The following is a 24,103-nucleotide window of genomic DNA, read 5'->3' as shown; positions in this document are numbered from 1 at the left end:
TGACATCTGAGAGAACTCACCATAACGTTTGACTTTTTATCCGTACCTAAAGACAACCTTAAAAAGACCTCAGACTCCTGATGGTCTAAATAAAGCAATAAACAATCCATGGGTTTTCACATTTAACCTACTGGGTTCAGATTAAAACGGATCACTTGAACTCTGAGATTTGTTAAGAGTAACAGCGGCTAGCTAACACTTATCAGGAGCAGTGTCATGCTGCTGTGTGTCAGTGAGGACTAAGTCCTGCATTGTGGGGTTTGTTAGGACAAGCATAGATGTCACATTACAGTGAGGGTACACGCAAGTCCCTGAGCCGGTAATTGTCACCATCAAACCGGCTCTTCCCCACTGAATCCCATGTTTAGCAAACTTACTACTTGCTGAGACAAATGGCTTAATTGGTGCTCCCAGGGAGTTTAGAACAAGGCCAGGCACAGTTAGGTCTCCCTCATGGCCATGATGCTTGCAAAAGCTTTCACCAAAGGCTTTGGATAAAACAATATTGCCACAAGGTCTTAACAATTCAATAGCCCACTGGACATAATATTTATCTGAACACTGGACACTGGGCTTTCTTCTGAGGCATAATAGTGAGTTTCATAATTGTTAACATTAACCCATTTATTCACTCATTCAGCAGATGTTTATGGAGTCCAGTGACAGAGCGCAGTAAGTCCTTCTGGTCAGATATCATTCTGACTCCGCACATCGCTCTCTGGTCAGCCCGCTCCATACCGATGTTTGTCTTGGTCGGTTACTGTGCTATGCACTCTTGTCAGAGCCAGGAAGAGGTGTAGCCTCTGACCTCAGAAGGTTTGTAAGTGCCACAAAGAGGCAGATAAATAACCAGGCAGTGCGATGAGACTCCGTAGGTGTCTCTGCCGTGTGGGGTGCTGCAGGAGCATTTGGAAAGAATTTGAGACAGAGCACATGTATGCCAATGTCCAGACCAGCACATGCAAAGGAGAAGCGGGTAGTTGGGAAAAATCACATTGTAGAACTTAAAACCCAAACATGAAAGACGTTGGCAAATGTAGTGATTTATTTTTAAATGACCCATTCACTCGTCACATTTTATTGAAAGTAATGAAATCAGGTTTCCACTTAGACTGATATACCTGTAGAATATTCAATACCTTCTTTTTAAAAGATTAATTTATTTTATGAATGTGAGTACACAGTTGCTGTCTTCAGACACACCAGAACAGGGCACCAGATCCCATTACAGATGGTTGTGAGCCACCATATAGTGGTTGGGAACTGAACTCAGGACTTCTGGAAGAGCAGTCAGTACTTTTAATGATTAAACCATCTCTCCAGCCCCCAATGCCTTCTTTCTTTTAATTTATTGCTATTGCGTGAATGTGTGTGGGTACAATTGTGTAGCACTGACATTCATGTTGGGGACAGAGGAAAACTTCTTGGAACTGGTTTGTCTTTCCATTGTGGGTTCTGTTGATTGGAACTCAAGTCACCAGGCTTGTGTGACAAGAGCTTTTATCAGCTGAGTGATCTCAACAGCCCCGTGAGTACCTTTTGCTATAGGAATTTGGTAGGCAGGTTGTCACCAGCTGTATGTGGCCTGTTTTCAGAGATGACAGTGATGAACTATGTGCTTGTCACCTCTTGGGAAGGTGTTGATAGACACAAAACAATTTGAGTTCTTAATATGAGACTCTTAGGGCTGACTTACAATATTATGTTTAAGTCCCATTGCTCAGGATAATGTAAGTAGGAAAAAGTTACTTTAAAGCATCGTTCTGTTCAATATGGAGACCACTGAGCATAGCTATTCCATCTAAAATTGTGTTCATTAAAAATAACCAAGCTGCAAGTTCGGTTCCTCAGTTTCATGACGTAAGTAGCCAGTAGCCTTCTGCTTACACACTGAACAGTGCAGAAGGGTATCACCTCATCCCTGCAGAGAGGTCTGGGGGCAGCTATATGTGGTTCAATAGAATCATGTACTCAGGATAGAACTTTAAAAATAATTGCACTATGATATTTTTTCTTTTCTTAAATACAGATTTATTTCCTTTAAGTGGTAAATGGTTTTGTTTTTGTTTTTGTTTTTTTTTTTGAAAGCAGAAACCAACATCTCTCAAGTCATTTAAGGTGTTTTCTGTAAGAATCAGAGAAAGCCTTGATGAATGGGTTGACAGTCGTGTCCCTGGATCTGAGTCTCAGGAACTTTCCCAGCTCTTAAGAGCAGGCCTGCCGCAGGCACTACCAACCGACCATCTAAAGGTGGCATCGCATCTTGCAGTTTCCCCACCTGGAGCTACAGTACCCACATATAAGTAGAGGTGATAATGAGAACCCTCATGACCAAGCGTAGAGCAGAGGAGACTCCAAAGGCTTGCAGTCCGCTTTGAACAATGAAGAATGAAAAATCACTCATCAAAATGGACTTTTCAGACACACTACCAAGAGACAGATAAATTACTCTCACGTTTGATCTCACAACATAAAAGAGCTACTGAAGGAGACTCTGAAGGGACGGGCATCAGTTGAACCCTCTCTGAGGACAGTCCCTCTCCACCCCTCAGAGACCTGTGGTTGACACACTCACTGGGCAGATTTCTGGGCATGTCTTGGGCTGGGTCAGTACTAACCTGGCATCAGGTAACAGTTCAGTGGTAAGATTAGCAAAAGCATGCATCTGTCTCTTCAGTAGCTCTGACTTACTTAATCCTTGGAGGAACTCAGTTCAGAATAACCAGTGAAGGGATCCCAGTCCAGTATGTTGTGAGCCCAGAGAAATGCTTTGATAAATAAGACATGGTCTAAACCACGAGGGACCATAGAACTGCCCTTTAAAAAGAACTTTTCAAATTGTCACTGATGAGAGAGTGACAACAATTTTTACAGTCCCTAATGAGAATGCAGTTAATGCAGCTGTTTGGGAGCACAGCTTTACTAATGTAAGCTAGTTAAAAGTGTTCATGTCACTTGATATGTTATTTTCACCCCTTAATATACCATAAGTGTCTCACCTATAATATACAGGAATTCCATTAAAAATATTCTTTGAAGAATTTCAAATAACCTAAAATTGAGAAGTGATTAAGTAAATCACAGTAAATGCAGTCATTAAAATGTGTTAACACATAGTTTTAATAACATGGAAAATGCTTAATTGCTTAATGCTTTAATTTATGAAAAAAATAACTCCATAATCATATGTCAACATAGGCTCAATCATAGATGGAAAAGAGAAATTCTCAAAATATTTTAGCAAATATTTTGACAAATATTATTCACCTGTAATTGATTTTCCAGACTTATAGCAAAGAAGCAGACAATTGCTTTCTGTAACTGATATCAGAACCTAAAATAAAAAAAAGCATCAGAGGAAATGACCTGGTCAATTTAACTCATTTGCTAGATAGAATAGTCTTTTTCTTAATAATAATATTTTACATTTTCTAATTCCCATATTCTTACCATTTCTGCAAGGAATGAGTATTAATTTTATAATTGGTAAAATTAGTTCTTAATTTAGAAAAACCTAAAAAGCAATAAATTTAAATTACTTTGAGTATAACTTCACTGGATCTACTAAGATTAGAAGGATCAACAGAATTCATTGGTTGTGGATTTTGGTTCTGAAGGAGACACAGTTGAGAATTATAGCAGGAGGAATGTGAAACCTGAAGTGGCCACATCCTACACTCAGGCAGAACCTTCCCCCCAGTGGCTAGACAAGGGCACCAACCCACCTTCAAAACTTTTGATCCAAATTTTTCCTGGTTACAAGAAATACAGGGAAAAAGATGGAGCAGAAATGGAGGAAACCCGCCAACCAATAACTGGCCCAACTAAGGACACATCCCATGGGCAAGCACCAGCCCCTGAGTATTGATGATACTCTGTTATGCTTGCACACAGGAGCCTAGCATGGCTGTCTTCTGAGAGGCTCCACCCAGCATCTGACAGAAACTGATGCAGGGACCCAGAGTCAAACTCTGGACAGGGTTTGGGGAGTTGGTGGAAGGATCAAGGGTCCCAGAGGGGATAGAAATCCCACAGGAAGACAGAGTCAACTAACATGGACCCTTGGTGGCTCTCAGAGACTGGACCACGAACCAAAGAGCACACACGGGCTGGATCTAGCCCACTCTGTGCACATATATGTAGCACATGTGCAGCTTGGTCTTCCTGCAGGACCCCAACAAATGGGGCAGGGACTGTTCCTAAGCTGTTGCCTGCTTGTGGAGTCTGTTCCTCAGCAAGGCTGCCTTGTCTGCTCTCAGTGAGAGAGGATGCACCTATTTCCTCAGAGACTTGATTGCCAGGGTGGAGCATACCTAGACAGGGCCCCTACCCACTCAGAGAAAATGGAAGTGGGTGGTGGAGAAGAGCTGTGTGAGGAGGTGGATCAGGAGCAGGGAAGGCAGTGATCTGGATATAAAGTAAATAAATGGATTAATGGAGAGAAAGAGGTGGGGGAGAGAGAGAGGTGGGGGAGAGAGAGGTGGGGGAGAGAGAGGTGGGGGAGAGAGAAGTGGGGGAGAGAGGGAGAAGGGAAGGGGCAAGGGAAGGGGAGAGAGGGGGATGGGAAGAGAAAGAGGGAGAGGGAGAGGGAGAGAGAGGGAGAGGGAGAGGGAGAGAGAGAGGGAGAGGGAGAGAGAGGGAGAGGGAGAGGGAGACGGAGAGGGAGAGGGAGAGGGAGTTATCCCAAAGCCAGTAAGATACTAGCCAATGCTACTTCATGTAAACTAGAGCCAGGTCGTAGAATAATCTGAAAGTCTCTCCTCCCTTTGGTGTGCAACATCTTTAGCTATCAAGCAGAAACTAATGTGTCATTTGCTATCTTCATTGTCATCTATATTGACAAAAGCAGGGACTCTGGAACCAAAGCCCATGCCAACTATGGGTTATTGTTGAAATGGTTATTACAAACTCATCCTGGGTTCGGATATTAGTAACTGCTTTGAATGATTGTCCAAAGTACTTGAATTTATATCTTTATCTACCATAACACTTTAATACAAAAGAAACCCACTTAATTTTTTAAAAATACATACATTTACTTTTCAGGGGATGTGGAAATCAGTGGTTGAAAACAGAGAAATACAAAGCAATCGGTAGTCTACAACGCCATGCTGCAAGGTCTGAGAGGATAGGGAGTTTTCATCAGTGAGCAGCCCCAGTGAGACAGTGGGTGTGAGCTGGGTGTGAGCTGTCTGTCTCAGTTCAAAATCTCAATGTTCCATATATATATATTCTAAATTGATACAGATGCCTTCTTATCTGTCCAGCCCAGTGATAACCCATGCACCATAACCACCATAACATCAGTGCGTTAAGCTTGCATTTTTGACATTGTAAAGGCTTGAAAGTTGTTACACTTACTTGTTTATGTGCACAAATGTGATGGAGCACTCTTGCAAGTCAGCGGACACTTGCAGGAGTCAGTTCTAGCCACACTCGGGAGTCCAATTCAGTTTGACGGCAAACACTTTTACCCACTGAACTATCCTGCTGGCCAGACACTGTAGAGTTTCACCCAGTCTGTCCTCCAGTCTGGTTTCTGTAGGCTATGTATATCTGCATACTTCTGACATCTCGTTCTCCTGTTTCTCCATATATTCTCTCTGCTCACTGCATAGACCCAACTGAAAATAAGTGGGAAGTAAAAAAGATAAACTTAGTACAAACTGTCTACTCTTCTTTACAGGTAAGGGAAGAAGTCAGCTCAGAGGTCCTGTCGAATCCCACGCACATTGTCTTTAGATGATTCTTGCCTCTATCGGTCTTTCCGGAATAAATGAAATTCACAACTTTGTTTTTTAGCGGCTGCAGCAGCAGACATGGCGTACCACCACATCAGACCTCCCATCGGCTATTCCATCCCCAAACCCATCTCATCTCTGCTGATGCGGGGCTGGAATGCATGCCCTGAAGTGAGTGAGTTCATTTCTTCTTATAAAATGTGTGGTGTTTCACAGCCTGTTACAGAGTGTGGCTGAAACATCTATACCCAGTGTGTGTTGGAGCAGACCAGTGGGAAGACCGACCTGCCTTCTGTGCTTTGGTCTCTAATGGCCCTGGGAAGTCTTTCTTCCTGAGCAGCTCCATGTCTTTGTTGATGCTCTCTGGTTTTGAAATGTTGCTCACAGTTCATGAGTCAAAAAGACCTGTGTTTGAGAGGAGACACACAGCCCTATCCTAGCTGCAGCTTGGTTGGCTATGCTTGAGTCACACTGATAAAGCAAACTTGCAGGAGACCTCAGGAGATGAGGTCATCAGCAGCCACAGAAGCCACAGCAGCCACAGCAGTCACAGCAGTCACAGCAACTGTGTTCTCTGTGTACTCACAGTCAGCATTGTCTCTCTCACACTGGGAGACAGCAGTGCCTGAAAGGGTCTCTGCTATTGCAATCTTCCATTTGCTCAGATCTGGTCATGGCATCATAGATCCAGGAAGTGGAGGGGCGTGGCCTAGGTTCTGAGATCCTTGTCTGAACATGCCCAAAGATTCTCGCTGTTCAGAGCAGCACATCTGCTCTTATTTTCTCATCCACAGCCTCGATGGTCCACTCTCCCTAACACTTTAACTCTCTCAACAAGGAAGCAGAAAAGTAACGCTGTTCCTATTTCAGAAAGTACCCCCCCAAAGACAGAGTCTGATAAGGCCCTACTTAGACATCTGAAAAAGTATGATTTGGCCTATGGTTTGTTTGTTTGTTTTCTTGGTTGTTTTTGTTCAAGGCAACACCCAAATCAAGTCATTGCCCATCTACTATGTCCATAGACCCTGTCAGAGGAAAAGTGAACTTTCTCACAGGATGAGGTTTGAGACTCTCACAGGATAACTTCTCCTTCTGGCCACTCAGTCTGCTGTGTGCTGTGCTGAATTTAGAATCTTTTCATTACTGGCAGGTTAAGGACCATAGTAGCAGAGGTTTGTTTGTTTGTTTGGTCTGGTTTTGTACATTCCTATAACTCTAGAACTCAGAGCCACACTTGGTAAGTGCGCAAAATGGTAATATCTGTAGAATAAATAAACAAATGCTTCCTGTCAGCAGCTCCAATTCCATGTGTCTGGATTTTGGTGCCTGGAAAGTTTTATATAAAAATGCTTGCCTTAAAAGAGATTGAGGCAAGGTCTTGCAACCCTGAGAGCATTATCTGGAGATAAATTTACCAAACACCTTAGCCAGGATTTTTTAAATAGCATAAAGAGAATTGTTTGCTTTCTGCGTGTAAGAGAGCCAACACTCTGATTTTTTTCTTCAACAATTAGTTTATTGAGTCTCTGCTCATCAGTCCTGCAGTGCTGTTCATGGGTCTGAGGCTTTCATCATTGTGTACTGATTAAATAAACATTAATGAATTTAGAACTATGAGCCAAGATTAAGAAAGACCCTATGAAAATTCAAAGTAAACCAACTCCAAAAAGCTGAGGACAGAGTGCGAATCCTTGAGGTTGTCCCGGAAATGACACTTGGGTTAAAATCAAAATCCAGAGACTGGCTATCACTGAGTAAGGATCTGGTGAGAGAATGGATTCGTGCAGGCTGAGAAACAAGCATCTATATTTATTGTGAGCAGAGAGATGAAGGGTTTGCTGGTTTTGACGGCACCAGTGACAGGTTAAACCTCTAGACCGGATTAGAAATATCTTTAGATGTAAATGACTAACACCATGTTATTCATGTACATTTTTTGACTCATTTCCACATTCATTTTTTTGAAAATTTCAAGCATGATTACCATATCAACATCATCTCTACCCCCCCTTGCCCATCCGAAACTCCTTCCTAGTCACCTCCAGACTCCCTCTCAAAATTCATGACACAAGCCAAGGCCCCAATGTTCCAAAGTCTGTGGAATTAAGTGTCTACACTGACTCGAGGCATGTCCAGACAGTAACAGAAACACGACTAAGTGAGTTTTGTTGGTTTGTTTTTTAAAACAGGGTCTGTGTGATCATGGCTGGCCTAGAATTTGCAATGAAGGCCAGGCTGACTTTGGTAAATAATGTCAGCCTTTGTAGCTGCAATATGAGCGTACAAGAAATTGTACATAATTTTAATACTACCACTAAAGAAGTGAAAAATACAACTAATATTTTTAGGAATATATTTGCTAGGTAAGAAGGGCTTCTCATTTCTTGCTGAGATTGTCACATGTGACTGTCCATGAAGTAACCTCTGGGTTATCTTTGCCTGTTGGGCAGCATGTTATTCCGTCCACCCTCAAGTCTGAGTGAAAGTAGAGATTGCCAACCCCCATCCTCAGGCTCAGAATGAGCATCCCCAGGATGCAGCCTGAGACTATGCTTTTCACAAGCACCCTAGCAGCATGTGCCCGTCAGAGACAGATCTGAAGCGGGGAACTTAAGCACAGGCTCTGAGGTCAGAACAGCCCCCGGGGGCTGCTGCCACTGTGATCCAGTTGATTATAACCAGTACTTGTGCGGTTGCCATGGGGATTAGGAGGCTAACAGAAGCCTATGATCTATTGCAAAGGGAAGGGGTGACAGTGTGCAGGGACCATCTCTGCTGCCTTCTGAGAGGCAGGTAGTGAGGAAAAGGTTCCACCCCTACAGCTGTAATACTGGTGGGTGGAAGCAGCAAGGGGAGAGAACGCAGCTAAGGACCCTTTGTTACAGAAATAGAACTTTTGAGACATCGGGAGAAAATGAAAGTTAGATGCAGAAACAAAACCATGGCCCCATCCCCCTCTCCAAGAGAGCTGTCAGTCAAAACAAGAGACTAAGCACACAGCACTCACATCACATAGGTGTTCCTCTCACCTCCAAGCTGCTTCCCACAATTGAAGCGGCATCAGGAGAGGAGGGAGGGCAGAGCTGGTTACACAAGAACAGATAGGGCAAGAGCTGAGCCAGAGATGTCTGACTCTTGGCAAGACAGAGGAAGGGGGTGAAGGGCACTTGCTGTCAGATGCACACAGGAAACAGAAGTGCAGTGGGTGCCAAGCGGTGTTTGCAATGTCCGGGCAACCCTGGAAGCTCATTTAACATTATAAATACCAAATATAGCTAAAGGACAGAGAGGCAAGAACAGATACACAGATGGGGCAGAGAAAATGTGTTTCTGTTTAACCTCCTCCCTACCCCGAATACCCAATATGGACTATTGTATTTTGCTCTGTGAATACACAGGCTAAACATCTTACCTGGGTATCAGTAATAAATTGCCTGAGGAGACCTGTAGTTTTCAGGTAAATGTGACTTTCAATGAGCGCGGGTTATTCACCATTGCTGCTAAAAATCCAGTATTTATGAGCACATTTGGTTCCTCTGCACAAGGAGGGGTGCTCTCAGCAAACAGCAGTGGTGAGCTCAACCGGAGAGATCAAACCTCCAAAGACTCCAGATAATGGTTATTTGGTTTTCAAAGACTTATATTAATAACAACCGGCAATCACGCTCATTAAAATTCCTTTTGTTCTTGAGCCACTGTGCGGCTTCTGAAACCTGTTTGCCCTTCTGAAAGGAGGAAGCCTAGCTTGCCCTCTTCTGGGCTTCAAGGGTTTTGTATTTTCAAATTTTACAGTTGGCCTGGAAATCTTCAATTATTTCCCCTTAGAGAAATAGCAGGTTTTTAAAGACTTCTACTTAAGGTCTAAGAAAATTATCGACAAAGCGATTACAAATGGGTAAAATTTACTTCCAGGCAGTACAATTAACAAACACGGCTGAATTTCCATCATACCATAATTAAGAAAACAGATCAGGCACACGTGAATCTGAGCTCATCAGTGCAGAAAGCAAGGCTGTAATAGCACTAATTGAGACATGCATAACAATTTCCATAAAATAAACGTCATATGCAAAATGTTCTCTTCACATTGAACCTTTCATTCATTCGTTTGAGGCTTTTTAAGTCTTTGGTTGGTTTTTCAGGACTAGGCAAAAGTCCCCATCGTCCCATTCCTTAAAGAAGCCTTTTCATTCAACTATAGGGAACATACGTCAGGTTCTACCTCCAATATCTGTACCATAGCTGACTACAAACTTTTATTTCACTGGGAATGGAGAATTACTGAGAGTTTTTGATCCTCCAAGAAGACAACCTAAGAAGGAAATAAACAGTATGCAGTTTGCTGTGTCTGACTCTCCTAAACGTGGTGGGTAAGAGTCCCAGTAAACGGTGTGTTCAAGGGGGTTTGCAAGCAGAGTTTTCAGCTCCATTTTCTGAGTTCAGTATTAGAGGTGCATGGCTTTCTTTCTCAGGATGAGTGACATTTAACTCCCGTGGGAGGTGAGGAGCTTCTGGTGTCCCCATTGACTCTGCAGCTCTCCTGTGTTCCCTGTTGGCTCTATCTGGTTGGTTATCTCCAGGGTATCTGCAGTGAGGCCGGTGGTTGTGAGTTTGAGGCCCTCCGGTTTCAACTTTACTCAAGTCTTCAATGGAAACGGTCTCCTTGTCAGAGCTGGGATAGCACAACACACGTTTCTCCTTCCCTGACCCTTCCAGGCTCTGCCGCCCTTCCTCTGTGGGACCCATTTGTATTGTCCAACTTGCTGCACTGGAATCAGCATCCCTCTCCAGGAGCGCGCATCTCTGTGTTCCCGCCCCTGCCTGTGTCCCTTCTCCGCCATTACCTCCCTGTGACTCTGTCCTGGGGTCTATTCCTCTCCCACTGCCGTTTTGCTGGTGTGGAAGACAGTGCGGCACCAAGAGTGGCATCCAGGCAGTGGGGGAGGATCCATGAGCCACTACGTGAGAAATCTTGTTTCCCACATCAATCCCTTTCCCATCCATAATGCAATTTTCCACTCGTCCATTGGACACTTCAACTGCACTCACTAACGGGTTTTCCTCACTTCCAAACTGTTCATGGCTTGATTTTCGCTCTTCCTGTTGTAAAGCTTGATTCTCATCCAAACGGTGATCTTTGCTGAAGGTGTCAATCACCTGGTCACCAAGGGACAAAGCAAACTGGTTTAACTCATTGATCTTTAATTTGTTCTGGTCCGTGTGTTGAGTGGACACCATTACTACATGATCAATAACCCCCCTGAAGTGTTGAGATGCTAAACCACTACTATCGCCATTTCCCAAACAGGCTGGGGGCGGGGTGAGAACTTCCCCTTGGAGACGAGGGACATTTTCCATCTGCTCAGGTGAGAGAAGGGGCTGTGAACATTGGTGCTCAACCCTGACTGAGGGCTGAGGCAGCATTAATAGGCTTCCATTTGGAGAGTGGGCCACTGGGCAGCAGCTGCCCTGCTCAGAACTCCGATTGTATAAAGACAAGCTGTTGGCTCTGAAGGTACCATTTCTTTCCTGATCAGGGGTCTGATCTAGGGCGTGTTCCAGTAGCACCTTTGAACAAGTGAGCTTAGCATGGCTGCTCCTCTCTGGCAGCTGAGATCTGACAGAAGACAAAGGTTTTGCTTTGACTTTTCTCTCAGAAGTTCTGGCTGGTCGCTGAGGAGGTAGCCTTGCTTGTTTATGTCTCTTGGTGGGTTCTGATGCAGACCCCTCCGGGTGGACCCTAGTTTTTCCAAAGGGGTGCCGATCTACCTTTATCCTTAAATTCTGTCCCTTCACTTTCTCCCTCAGATGGGAGGGCTTGGGTCTCTTCGTTTTCAGAGCCTGCTGCTCTGATAGCTTTTCTCTTGCTTCCTTGACCTCCTCCAGGCTGGTATAGTTTTTGACATCCAAGGAAGTTGGGTGCTGGCTTTCACGATCTCGCTGTCTCCAAGAGACTGGTGTTTCTGTGGACACCACCAGCCCTTTGGCCCTGACTAAATCAAGGTCCTGGAATTTAACCCTCTTTGTAGAATATGCTTTCCTGAGTTTTGCTGACAACCTTGATTTGTCTTTGTTCTCCTGACTCTCGAGAAATTTTTTTATTGCTCTGTTAATTTGAATTTGCTGCTTCTCAGATTCTTTGCACTGTCTTCGAAATGGCTTCTTCTCCTTCCTAAAATCTTGAAGTGCATCCCAGGATACATATTTGCAGGTAAAGGAAGTGTTGGGGTGAGCATTTGTAGGCTTGCTCCTCTTTGAAGGATCCTGATGATGATCATATCCCATTCTATGTTTGTGGGCAGTTCTGCCTGCAGCACATTCTGCTGGCCCCCGTTGCTTGGAGCACGGGCTGGTTATTAAAAGTCTCTGTGCAGGTGACTGCGCAGCATTCTCTCCCTTTCCTTTTAGAGGTCGCCATGATTCATCTATTAAATGCTTCCCAATACTTTCTCTTGCCAAGGTTGAGGAGGATGTCACATATCTGCTTCCAAATGTGTCGCTGCTCATATCTGCTGAACAATACATGCATGAATTTACCACAAGGAACAGTTGTAGCATCCCAACCAACCAGAGGTCTATGAACCTTATGAAAATTGAAAAAAAAAATGACTCCTGTAATTGTGATAATTCTTTAGTATTTCCTATAATTCCGCTGATGGGAAAGAAGACCCTTGGCTATTTGGTATTTCTTCACAGCCACCTGATGCTGACTTAGAAACAGTGCCATTAGGATTACAAATGATGCACATGCCAGCTGACACCTAGAGTTCATCATGGTCATGCTACCTTTAAAGATAACTGACATCTGAATCCTTTTCAAATGGGTTTTTCTTATTCTTTTTTCATTTTGGGAATGAGATACAAATTTGGGAGACTGTAGATTAAATATTAAGCAATGTTCAGGCCTCAAGCAGAGTATCCTAGACAACAAGAAAAGAATACACATTGCCTTAGTGGAGGCAGAAGATCATATTTTATTTTACTTCTGGCAAATTGATGCAATATCCACTAAATATTTATTAATAAGTGGGTAATTTGGGATGTTGCCTTGTAGCAATATCCACCTGTGACTTTAAAATAGTATAGATAATATATTATTAATAATACTCATTCAATAATATCAATTTGATATTCAATAATATTTAGTTTTGCTTATAGAAAGAACTAGGTAATGTGATAAATATTATACATTTATTAACTCATTTGTTATTAACAAGAGTCATGGTCTAATGTAGAAGGTCTGCCATCTTAGAACATTATGAGGAAGGGAGTTTGTTGCTTTCCCATGATTCCTCATTAGGACTTGGACCAGCCTATCTCACCTTTATCTACAATGAATAGAATTATGTCTCACCAGCCTGCTTTCTCTTATTCCTGAAATCGTTTAAATAGGGGGAAAAAAGGAAAGGAAGAATTTCCATTTATTAGGTAAAAGAAGAGGTGACCTGAGCCCAGGCTAGAATGTCACCATGCCCTAAGGCACACTTGTGGGTGATTTTGAGAATGCTGCTGGTGTGGAAAGGGCTGGTGTGGATGAGTGTCCTGGGAAAGAGCTCACGGTCCTCATCAGATTCTCCCAAGTTATAGAAACTGAAGGTGAACAGCAAGAACTACTCAACTAGGTGATTTCTGGCACTTTCTCTACCGAGAGAAGTCTGTTCTAAAGTCCCATGTTAGAGGCATAAACTCAAACTTCTTTAAGACAAAGTATGGTCTTGACTGCCTTTTTGAATTCTTCCCTCCCCATCCCCAGGGTGCTGCAGAAGTGCAGGTCTGTCCCCAAGGTCACCATTAATATGACAGACCAAGAAGGAAGGAAGTCGGTGCTACAAAGGGTTAACTAGTCATGTCTTCTTGTGTATAGAACTCCCCCACAGACAGACAAAGAAAGGCTTTAGGTACCTCAGAAAGCTAAAAGGAAATAAAAAATCTAAGCCCCCATTTCTTATAAAGAAAATCAATCTTTTCTGATTTCTATAGAAGCTGTTTTGTTTTTTTTTTCCTGGCCATCTTTTTTTTTGGAGTCAAACCATCAGCCCCAAGGAACCAGCAAGAAATACAGTCAGATAAACTCACATCCTGCCTTATGCCACATAGGAAATAAAATATAGTTTCATTTTTATCCTGTGGTGCCCGAATCCAGCCTTAAGGCCAGATCTCCACAGAAGGTGTATCACGTGATCGCTCTGCCATTCATTTTCCAACAGAAAACCTTGCTCCCTCCAAACCAGTTGAACTAAGTGACAGAGCCTCTGTCCTGAGCAGCCACGGAAGTGTGAGTATGTACTGCAGGGCGTGAGAGCATTGCCCCGGAACACAGGAAGGAAAGGGAGATGCTTGATTCATTGCTTCCACATAAGTAGACAGCAGGTAGGTGTCATGGCCAGGTCCACTGGGCTCCTAACATGAGATAATGAATGGAGCCCTGACTCCCGGCACCGAGACCTTATCATACTTGCCAGCTCAGCAAGCAACGTGTGTTTTTTGACATCATTCCTGAAATGAATCACCGGCATGAGGAGGCTGTTCTTCTCAAATGCCATGCTTGGAAGGATGTTTCCTACAAACTGGCATCAGAGCTCAGAGGATGCTGGGATGAAAGCTGGTACCCACATTCTTAGAAATCTCAGCAATGTTGCATTCAGGCTTTGCTTTCCTTTTTAAAGCAGCCTTAGGTGTTGGGTCTCAACATCCACTTTTCAGGCAGGAGAGGTAACATACATAGCTCACCCTGTTGCACACACAAACCACATTTGAACGGAGAGACTCACAGTCATCACATGCACAGGAAGCACACTTTCACAGAAACTTTACAGACACACACACACATATAGCTACTCAGACATGTGCATGTGTGCATTTGCACACACACACACACACACACACACACACATACTTGGGCATGCACATGCACGTGTTTATACATAAACATAGGTTCTCAGACATGCACATGTGCATGTCTACACATACCTATAGACACAAATTATCAGTCATGCATATGTGCATGTTTATATGCACACACGTTCTCAGAACACACATCTTCTCTCTCTCCCCCTCTCTTCCCCAAGAACCTTTATATCTTCAGAAGAGGAAGAAACAGACTACAGTGAGTTTTGTAGGACTTCTCTGATAAAGAAATTGAAAATAAATGATTCCTCCTTTTGAGAACCTAAGCACAGTGTGATGGATTATCCTAACAGAGAAGCTCACCTATTGTTTTCATCCCGTGCTGTGGCGGGATTGGAGACTGGGCATCTCCATGTTTCTGGTTGCTTGGCTTTTCAGCTGTTTTTGGACAACATGTTGTGGTCACTAAGTCTGCATCATAAAAAGCTTTCTTGTTCCCAGGAAGTTCCAAGCATCTCGCCTGTAGCAACTCATCGCTCAGGCAAGAGCGAGCACCGAGTGCCTCCCGGTCTCTCCCTCTCAGCTTTCTGAAAGAGGCGTCCAGGGCTGTGGACTTGGGGGCCAGCATTGCTTGATGACTGTTTTCCTGTCTAAGTGGTGTTTCCTTTCTGGAGCCCACATCGTACATGACCTCGGTCTCATTTCCAGGAGTTAAGTGGCAGTTACAGTACCCCACAGCACGGCCATTTCTTGCTTCATGAGCACACAGGGATTCATCGAGGGTTCTGCAACAGCGGTTTTTGGATGTGCGTTCACTTGTTCTGCCGTGTTGGAGTTTCCAGTTAAATAGGACTAACCCTGCACATGTAAGACCAATGGCTCCTGTGGTGAAAACAACAGAAAGACAATTAGGAGAATAACATGGGAGAAGAACAGGCACGTGAAGACACAGAAGCCCCCTCCCACCACGGGAAAACTCTCAAGCCAGACAGTGGCTGCTTAAGTTACTCCGTTCTACTATGCAGTTTGTATAGTAAGAATACACAGGGTCAGAGAGGGGGATTTCTGAGTAAGAGTGCTGTTTGCACGAACTTTGGAGCCTGAGATCAAATGCTCACCGCTTGTGAAAAAAATCTACATGTGGTCACATGTGCACTGTATCCCCAGAGCTATGGGGGGGGCGGAGGCAGAAAGACCACCATGGTTTGCTGGCTGCTGCCTTAGCTCCAGGTTCAGTGAGAGGCTATGTCAAGGGAGTAGGGGGAGGCTGATAGAGGAGAGCATCCCACACCCTCCTCAAGCCACCACGTGAACACAGCTGTGTGCACACTGGTACACATATGACGTTACACCATGCTGCACACATACATGCGTGATCCGATGAGCCTGAACATCTCAGTTCAGTTTAGACCCCATGACCTATTGCTTGGCCGTGCAGCTGTCTGAGTTTTCTCCAGAATATCTGTTAATTATTCCAGGCTCACAGAGTCTGGATACAACTGGGGGAAATCTGTTGCTGTTGTTAACATTTCTGCCATTTGTGGGAAAGAATTTCCTGGTGTTTTAGATTTACTGATGCCGTTACACAAATGTTGAAGGAACTTGTTTTTCTGGGAAGTTCAGATCCTCTTTGGAGGGAGTGTGACGGCTGCTGTGGGGTTACTGTGTTGTCTGGTCTCCATTAGGAGTACAAACCAGAAGTCAAAGAGCTGGTGTTCAATTCACCTGGAACCTCCTCTCAAATGGTTTATAGCACAAAATCTGCCACTTAGTTTTGAATGCCCATCAGTGGGCCTTTGTTCTCCAGATTTAGGGGACAATCACAGACATAGACAGATGACAGACACACACACACACACACACACACACACACACACAGAAAGAGAGAGAGAGAGAGAGAGAGAGAGACAGACAGACAGACAGACAGACAGACAGACAGAATTTGAAGCACAGGGACACATATACAGACACAGAGAAAGGTCTGTGCTCATGTACATATGCACACACAATAAGGAACACAACACAGAGAAACAGACACACACACAACCCCCATTATCCCATGTGTATTTTCCACCACCATTCTAAAACACACGGAGAGATCAATGAAATTTCCACTCATGGCCGTACTGTGTATCATTCATCTGGTGAACTATGATGCCCAATACATTTCTAAATTCCACTACTCTATAAAATTGAGGGGTATCTACAAGTCTTCACAATGTGCAGTGTTTACTCTAAGTCATGAGTGTGGTCAGAGGGGAGGCAGAGTTCCCATCAGCAATCATATACTGTCTGACTCTGTGACTGCCCCACAGGTCCTGTGTGTGGTCCTAAGGTTTTCTTGATGGTACAACTCATGGTCCTAGATAAGCCCACTAGCAAATTTTTAAATACAAGTCTTTATTCATTGGAAATTTTATGTACATGGTTAATGCTGAGGTTTAGATTACACAGACACACACATTATTTATATATTATTTGTGTAGTAGCTTGTGATGGATACTCACAAGCAGCTCAAGCAGGTCAGAGGAGAGTTGAAAGAGTTATGTCTTCCCTAGGTGGGTCCTGTAGACGAAACCCAGGCCATTGGCTTGGAAGTGAGTGTCTTTACCCACTGAGCCATCTCTACGGTCCCCACTGGTGACTTTTACAAGGAGGAAAACTACACAGAAGTGAGTGCCCCAAGTGGAGAGCAGTTGCTGAAATAGTGGGGGTGTTCCTGTGATGCAGTCATGACAACAGGGAGAGTCCACAACAAGAAGAGTTCATCTTCCCAGATGATTATAGGAGTTACGCTGGGACCGTAACCCTTCATTCTCAGACTCCTGTCTCTGCCTTACACTGCTCGGTGAAACAGGAAGTGCTAGGACAGTGAAACAGGAAGTGCTAGGGTCTGTTGACACCTCCACACCATTCACCTCTCTTCCACAACCCTCCCACCCTCCCAGCTGCTGAGGTGACATACATGCTCTAAGAATACACACTCCAGGGTGGAAAAAAGGGGCCTATGTTTCCCAGGTATACCTGCAAAGCCCAGCACAGTGATGAGAGCCACATCCTGTCCTGGGAGGAGGGGACGCCTGTCCTTTAGAGCCAGAGTGATGTTATGACCCTTGGAGTCACAATTGGTCTCAGACAGCCTCAGCATGCTTTTTGCAATGGCCACAGCGTGGGGGGGGGGGGATGCCTCACAGTTTAGGTCCTTGGTATTATGAAGCGTGTGAGCCGGAGACTTCACAAAGTTTCTTAAAAAGTGGGTAGAGGTCACAGGTGCAGCTCCAGTGGTTCCCCTCCAAGCTCAGGAGGCTCAGCTGCTTCAACGGGGTAAAGGCGTCTGGCATGTAAGCCAGCATGTTTCTAGAAAGATCCACTTCCTGCACTTGAGGCAGGGGCTGGAAGGCATCCTTCTCAATGAAGGAAATGAAGTTGTTAGATAAATCCAGATGTCTGAGTCTTTGAAGGTTCTTTTAAAAGAACTCCGTGTGAGGTTGGTGATCTGATTTCCATCCAGCAAGAGTCAGCTCAGGGCCTTCGTGTTCCAGAACCAGGCTGTCCTCAGGCTGTGGAGGGCATTTATGGCTCAGAACGAGGACCTGCAGGCTTCGCAGTTTGCTGAAGGTGTGGTCCGACAGAGAACTGGGGATGTGGTTGTGGCCCAGGGACAAGGTCCGAAGCTTGGTGAGGCCATGCAGGGAGCCTTCCTGAATTCCATAGATAGCATTTCGACTCAGAGAAAGCAGGACCAGATTAAACAGGGGCGTCAGATTGGTACACTCTACTGAAGAGAGGTCTCCATCTGTAAGGATTAGAACCCTGGTGGTCTCTGGAGCTGCTGTGGGGAAGAGAGAACAAGCTAAAGGCAAGTACAGTCACTAGATGGAAGGGAGGGAGACTTGTCACTTGAGTGGGACAAAACAAAATGAGAACAATTGCAGAGTTTGAGAAAGGCTGGTTCTAAAATGGTGGGTTTTACCTCCCTCTGCCTCCAGAGCTTGCTGTTGAACACAAGCCCTAGTTTTCCTCGGGTCTGTGGCGTTAACTGGTTCGGGGACTCATGCACTCTGAAGTTGTTTTGAAGGTGGCCTTTCCTTAGAGACTGAGTCCTGATGTGGACTAACTCCTCTGTCCCTGTGGACCTCTACCCCACCTCTGGCTGGGTGTGATAAAATTCCCTAAACTAGACTTTTGTCAGCGATGGATATTTATGCTAGAAAATCATTTAATTTTTCTCTCCAATCTTTTCAACATAAAGATGTGAGCTGGAGTGGGGGAGGACTCCCTCCCTTCCTTCCTTCTCTTTCTCTCTTTCTTTCTTTCTTTCTTTCTTTCTTTTGTTTTCTTTCTCTCTTTCTTTCTCTCTTTCTTGCTCCAGGCTAAAGTTGTCAACTTAGTCAGATCTATATCCTCTCCAGACCACTGGAGGGTCTGTCAGCAGGGTTCTCATTAAGCACAGGTTATCGTGGCCTCCTGTCTGATCTGTTCCCTCCAATGAAGTCCTTCCTGTGATGACCAGTGGTACTTGGGGGTTTCCAACTGTTAAATACCTTCCCATAATCACCTCTGAGCTGAAGCTGCTCTATCCTTAGAAACCAAAGCATTTTAACTCAATAAAGATGCACAGTAATCAGGAATTATTGTGACACATCTTTATCATGCTAAAGTTGTTGTGACTGCAGATAACAGTATCCTGAGAATGAAGGAGCCCATTGTCCCCTGGAGGTCTAAAGGTGATATTAGAGCCACCGGCCATGGAGAAAGCAAATCCTAGTCCTCTTGAGAAATTCAGGCTGCATGGTTGAAAGAAAGGAATAAAAAAATGTAAAAGACAGAGGCAGCTCAGAGCACCTCTCCTTTGGAAGGATCCCTTCCCTCCTGGCAACACAGGCAAGCTTAACTCAGGGCACCTTTCAAAGTGCATGTTATTGGTCATCGAAATTCTATTAATTCTGGCCAATTTGGCATTTCTTCCCTCACTGTCATGTCTGAGTAGTTCAGGGGAGTTCAGGTGCCCAGTGCCTTGGGATTTGCAGACTCTCTGGTTTCTCTATGTCTCATCTGAAAGGAGACACAAACACTACCTAGTACCGTTCTGAGGGTGTGTTCATGAAATCTAGTCACACAAGGATAGCGTCCAGTATATAAGGGCACATGGAAGAGCAGCCAGGCAGAGGAAACACCAGCTCTGCCACCTCACACACACCAGGGAAGCCTGCTCATGGGGACGGGAGCTCATTGTGGCTGCTTTCAGCGCTGACCAGGACCAGAGTACACTGCATGAAACTCTGTGCCCGCCTCTGAATCCCCAGAGATCTCAGAGATTTCAGAAATGAAGGAAATTACCTTCCTCGCTCATTTTTTGAAAATTTTCCACTGACAGTGCTTATAGCTTGTTTATCCCATCCATGGATATCAGGATGTAAATCACATTCTCCTCAAATCTGTTAATAAGGTGTCTTATTAAACTGTTGACTTAAGCAAGCAATATGTAATGAATACAGGCAGTAGTTCTTGTTAGCATTTCTACAGCTCATTTACTGGAGAGAGAGAGAGAGAGAGAGAGAGAGAGAGAGAGAGAGAGAGAGAGAGAGAGACAGAGAGGTGTCTTTCGAAATGAGACAGGCTTTGATAATAATCGGTTTTGCTGGTATGTTGGTTAATCTTATGAACGCTGAACAATTGTAGCTCAGGACACAGGATTATTTACATTTCCTCCAGTGGATGGTAAGGCTCAAGACTACACAATGCATGGACTTTTAAAAAAGTCCGTAATCAAAATTCTCCTTTTCTCCTTTTCCCTTTTAAGTAACTTCATGGGGTGAAGATAGTCTTTTGTAATAAAAACATCTTAGTTGGCCCTGAAGGTATTGACGTGTTATTGGCTGTGACAGTGAGGGACAGAAAATAAAAGGTTACACGTCTTAGTTGACTAAGGAGTAAGCCCTGCTCTTTGGGAGGGGCCATCTCTCTGGATGTTCTCCAGACAGTCAGTAGAGCAGATGGGGCACTGTACACTGCCGGGTGCAGATCGGAGCGTATTACCTACTATGTAGTTTAGCTGGTGACACAGGGTTATGTCTTGGGTGCATACCACAGAGGATTCAGGGCAGGCTGCTGTCACTCCTCGAAACAGGAAGGCAAGGGGTAAGAGCCATCCACCTGAGAAGAGAGCAGAATGCAAGACCTGTGAGAATGTGGGGTCCACCAGTAGGCTGCTGTCTGTCTCTTCTCAATGGTGGCTGCTTCCTGAGGAGACCCTGTGTCCTGGGAAGAATAAGAAGCTCTTGTCTTGATTTTAAAGTGAACTGTTAACACTAGAACTCATTCCCAGAACACTCCATTAGCAGGTAACTAAATAACTCAAGTTCTTGGCAGAGTACTTTAGAGTTTGCAGAACGTTTGCCCAAAATATCATCTTATTATTATTTTTTTAATTTTGCATGTCCTTTGAAGATTAAGAAATATAAGCTGAAAGTAGTTAGTATCGGGATTTGTACAGTTAGGAGTAAACCCAAGTCTTTTAAGCTGAGCATGACTTGTGTCTCTGATGTTGAAGTTCATCTCTGGCTCCCAGTCTCACACCTTCAAGAGAACCATTTTCTTCCCACAGATCCAGGTATCTAGACCGTAGGACTTAGGAGACCAAGACCTTAGCTCTGCCTGGTGTGAGAGTCAGGTGTGGTACTGACCAGTGGTGGCACTTTCCGTGGATTACTCCATTTTTCTTAGTCTTTATTTTCCTATATTAAATACAGCAACAAGCCACCACTACAACCACCCATGACGACCGCTTGCCAACCATGCAGGATTAGCTGGGATACTCTCAGGACAAGAATTGTTCAAGTTTGCCATGATGCGGCCTTTCCAAGCCTCCCCTGTGAACTAGTACCATTTTTATCTTCCTTCAAAAGAGGTCTTTCAAAAGGAGTTCCTTGGTGGATAGAAAGAGAGGAGAAAGAGAGGAGGGAGAAGGAATAAACATATGTAAACTTGTTATATAAGTTTCAACAACCTTTATATTTTGGGGATCAAGATGTAGGCGGAGTTTTGCCTCATCTGGTGTACATTCTATGCCGCGATAAAAGCAGCAAGCAAGGGAAGGAGAGAATAGGTATGAGGTCACCTGACAGCGAGAGAGGCCGTAGAGTAAATACAGCCATAAAAGGAGTTGGAGAGTGGGAGCTCCCTCTGGGTCTGAGTAGGCAGGCAGGAAAATTCCCTGATAAGCACCATTTAAACATAACGTATGAAAGGCAAAAGGACAGGAAGTCCTGCGGGGGAGAAACTCAAGTGCAAGCTCCCCAAGGGTGGGGTGGACTTCACGCTGCGGCCTGAGTGGGCATTATGAATCCAGTCAGTGGTTTAGTAAGAGTTCTGGTGAGAGTTTCACTTCAAGACCCTGACGTACACGTTGATGATGGAGATGTATGTGGAGGCCTAGTCAGGTAAGCAGGCTATGCACTGGCACACGCCATGAACAACTAAATGTGAAAATGGTGCTTCGTGCAGATGGGAGGCGTGGGGGACACACTCGAGGGGTGCGGTGGACTGTGCAGGTAGGATGCACTGGTGGGTGTTGCAGGCCCCACACAGGTTTGGTGTAGGCCAAAAGGAGACCTGGAAGGGGAAGAGGAAGACAGTAGATGAGAGATCACACAAGTTTGCTATGCATCTGAGTGTCTCAGGGAAGGACACAAGGACATCGTTTTTTCACCCATGCAAACGAGATAGGAGGTGATTAGGGCTTCCATGAGAAGCACTGCTTGATGTGAGGTGCGTGTTTACATGATTACCTTGTCTGCTGTCTGGTTCATGCTTTTAGAAAGCTGCGCTAATAAAAGGGTATTCTAATAATGTCAGCAGGACAAGATGTGGCTCTGACAGCAGAGAGATAAGCTGAGGATGAAATTTTTATTTTAATGATATAATTCGACAAGAGTGAACTCAAACCTACCTGGTAGACAATGCTAAGTCTTCAAGAATAAATAAAACACTGCCCATCTTCAAAATACCTTATAGCAGTGGCATCAATGTGGAGCCATGCAGTTCTACGAAAGACTAAAAACAAATCTAGCAAAAGATGGAGAGCTATCTTATGGAATCACATACATACCAAAATAATGTGTTTTTATTAGTTGGCTCTCCAGAATGTGGCAGTTTTCTCTTAGGCGAAACTTAAAAGTCAGACAAGTCTACTGTGAAACAATATTCAGAACAAAGTCTTATGGTCCATAAATGTGACCTCAGCTCATTTCTTGCAGTTTTACTAGGCAATAGCACAGCTGAGTGTGTGGTTTAGGGCTTATGCAGAGATTTAGGTAATTCACATAGGATCCTAAGTCACTTCCCCTAGCATCTCTTTGACCTTGACCAGATTCTGATGGGCAGGATTCTAGAATGGTCCCTGAGTCCTTACCTGCCATGCTGGTACACATCACCCCTCTCCAGGGGAGGGCGCAGGACCCTGACAGGGAGCTGTTCTAGCTCTGCTTTTCTTCTGTCGTATCCTAGAGGAAAGGTGTCCGGTGGGAACTATCTTCTCAGGGGCAGCACAGAGGAGTCAGTCAGAGATATGAGCCCATGCCGACCAGGAGAAAACCAAGCATCCAACTTGTGAGCTGCCTTGATTTCAGTAGGGTGAGACTCAGGAAAGAACCGATTAATCTGTTCTGGGCTCATGACCCACAGAAACAACAAGGTAAAACCAGTGTAGCAATGTCCAAAACACATTTTGCTAGAGAATCCTAAATCTGGAGCTGCCTGTTATATAGTAATGGACATTTTGTTGCAATGGCTCTGAATTCTGACCTCTCGATTCTGATTATTCAAACTACTGGGATTTGAATTCCTGTGATACATTTGGGATACCTAACCTCAGAATAAATGAGATCACTAAAAAGAGAACAAAGGTTTACAACATTGTGCCCTTCCTTTCTGCCCAGTGATTGCCTTGTTCTCCATGGTTTGCTCATGCTACAGTATCTTCTTTAAAGTTTTCCATTGCTTTCAGTGTTGATCATGGAGGCTATGGTTGAACGTTGAGGGGGAGTCTTTATTACTTCACAGTACACTAGGTGCAAACACAGTAAAGAAAGATGCCACGGGTCATTCTGTGGCTTAGGATCTCTGGAAGTAGACACTATTATCATTTACTGGGTGAGAAAAGATTAGAATTCACAGCTGGGGAGAAGTGCTCTTGAGGTAGAAAGCTGGGATGAGAAAGATGAGAAAGAATAAAGAAGTCGGGCTTCGTGGGTGAGAATGGTAACAGGAGTGACCGACCATGGTGAAATATAAGACAAAGAGGGATGGTAACGCTGGTAAGATAAACATACAGGAAGTGGAGAGTTAGATGATGTAATGGGGCCAAGGGACCAATGGGAAGGTGTCTCGACAAGAAGGCTTTGCTTTTCCTGATGAGATGACACAGAGTGTTAGAATTAAAATTCTACAAGTGGGGCCCACAAAAAGAGGTATACCAGAGACTGTGCAGTGATGGAGGAAGCCAGAGAACATGG

The 24,103-nt window shown here is 44.4% G+C and overlaps 2 protein-coding genes across 2 annotated transcripts in view; one reads left to right on the top strand and one right to left on the bottom strand.

Annotated features, from left to right (window-relative positions):
* The window catches only part of LOC308420419 (serine/threonine-protein kinase TNNI3K), a gene marked incomplete at both ends in the record, with an annotated part of 262,391 nt that overhangs the window by 192,891 nt on the left and 45,397 nt on the right, over window positions 1-24,103 (top strand). Inside the window, one exon of the mRNA XM_080916430.1 lies at window positions 5,803-5,912. Within this exon, the coding sequence (XP_080772556.1) occupies window positions 5,803-5,912 (110 nt within the window). The remainder of the gene's footprint in view (window positions 1-5,802; window positions 5,913-24,103) is intronic.
* LRRC53 (leucine rich repeat containing 53) lies at window positions 10,137-23,008 on the bottom strand (the record flags this gene model as incomplete). Its single annotated transcript, XM_080915340.1, is given in 9 exon segments — window positions 10,137-12,250; window positions 14,952-15,470; window positions 17,613-17,842; window positions 17,844-18,055; window positions 18,061-18,105; window positions 18,109-18,162; window positions 18,164-18,420; window positions 20,628-20,744; window positions 23,002-23,008. Coding segments are annotated over 9 exon segments (3,555 nt in total).

The sequence above is a fragment of the Micromys minutus genome, assembly GCF_963924665.1.
Source record: "Micromys minutus genome assembly, chromosome: 4".
NCBI classification, from domain to species: Eukaryota; Metazoa; Chordata; class Mammalia; order Rodentia; family Muridae; genus Micromys; species Micromys minutus.
Note: the sequence above shows the minus strand (reverse complement) of the source record. Positions and strands in the feature narration are given on the sequence as shown.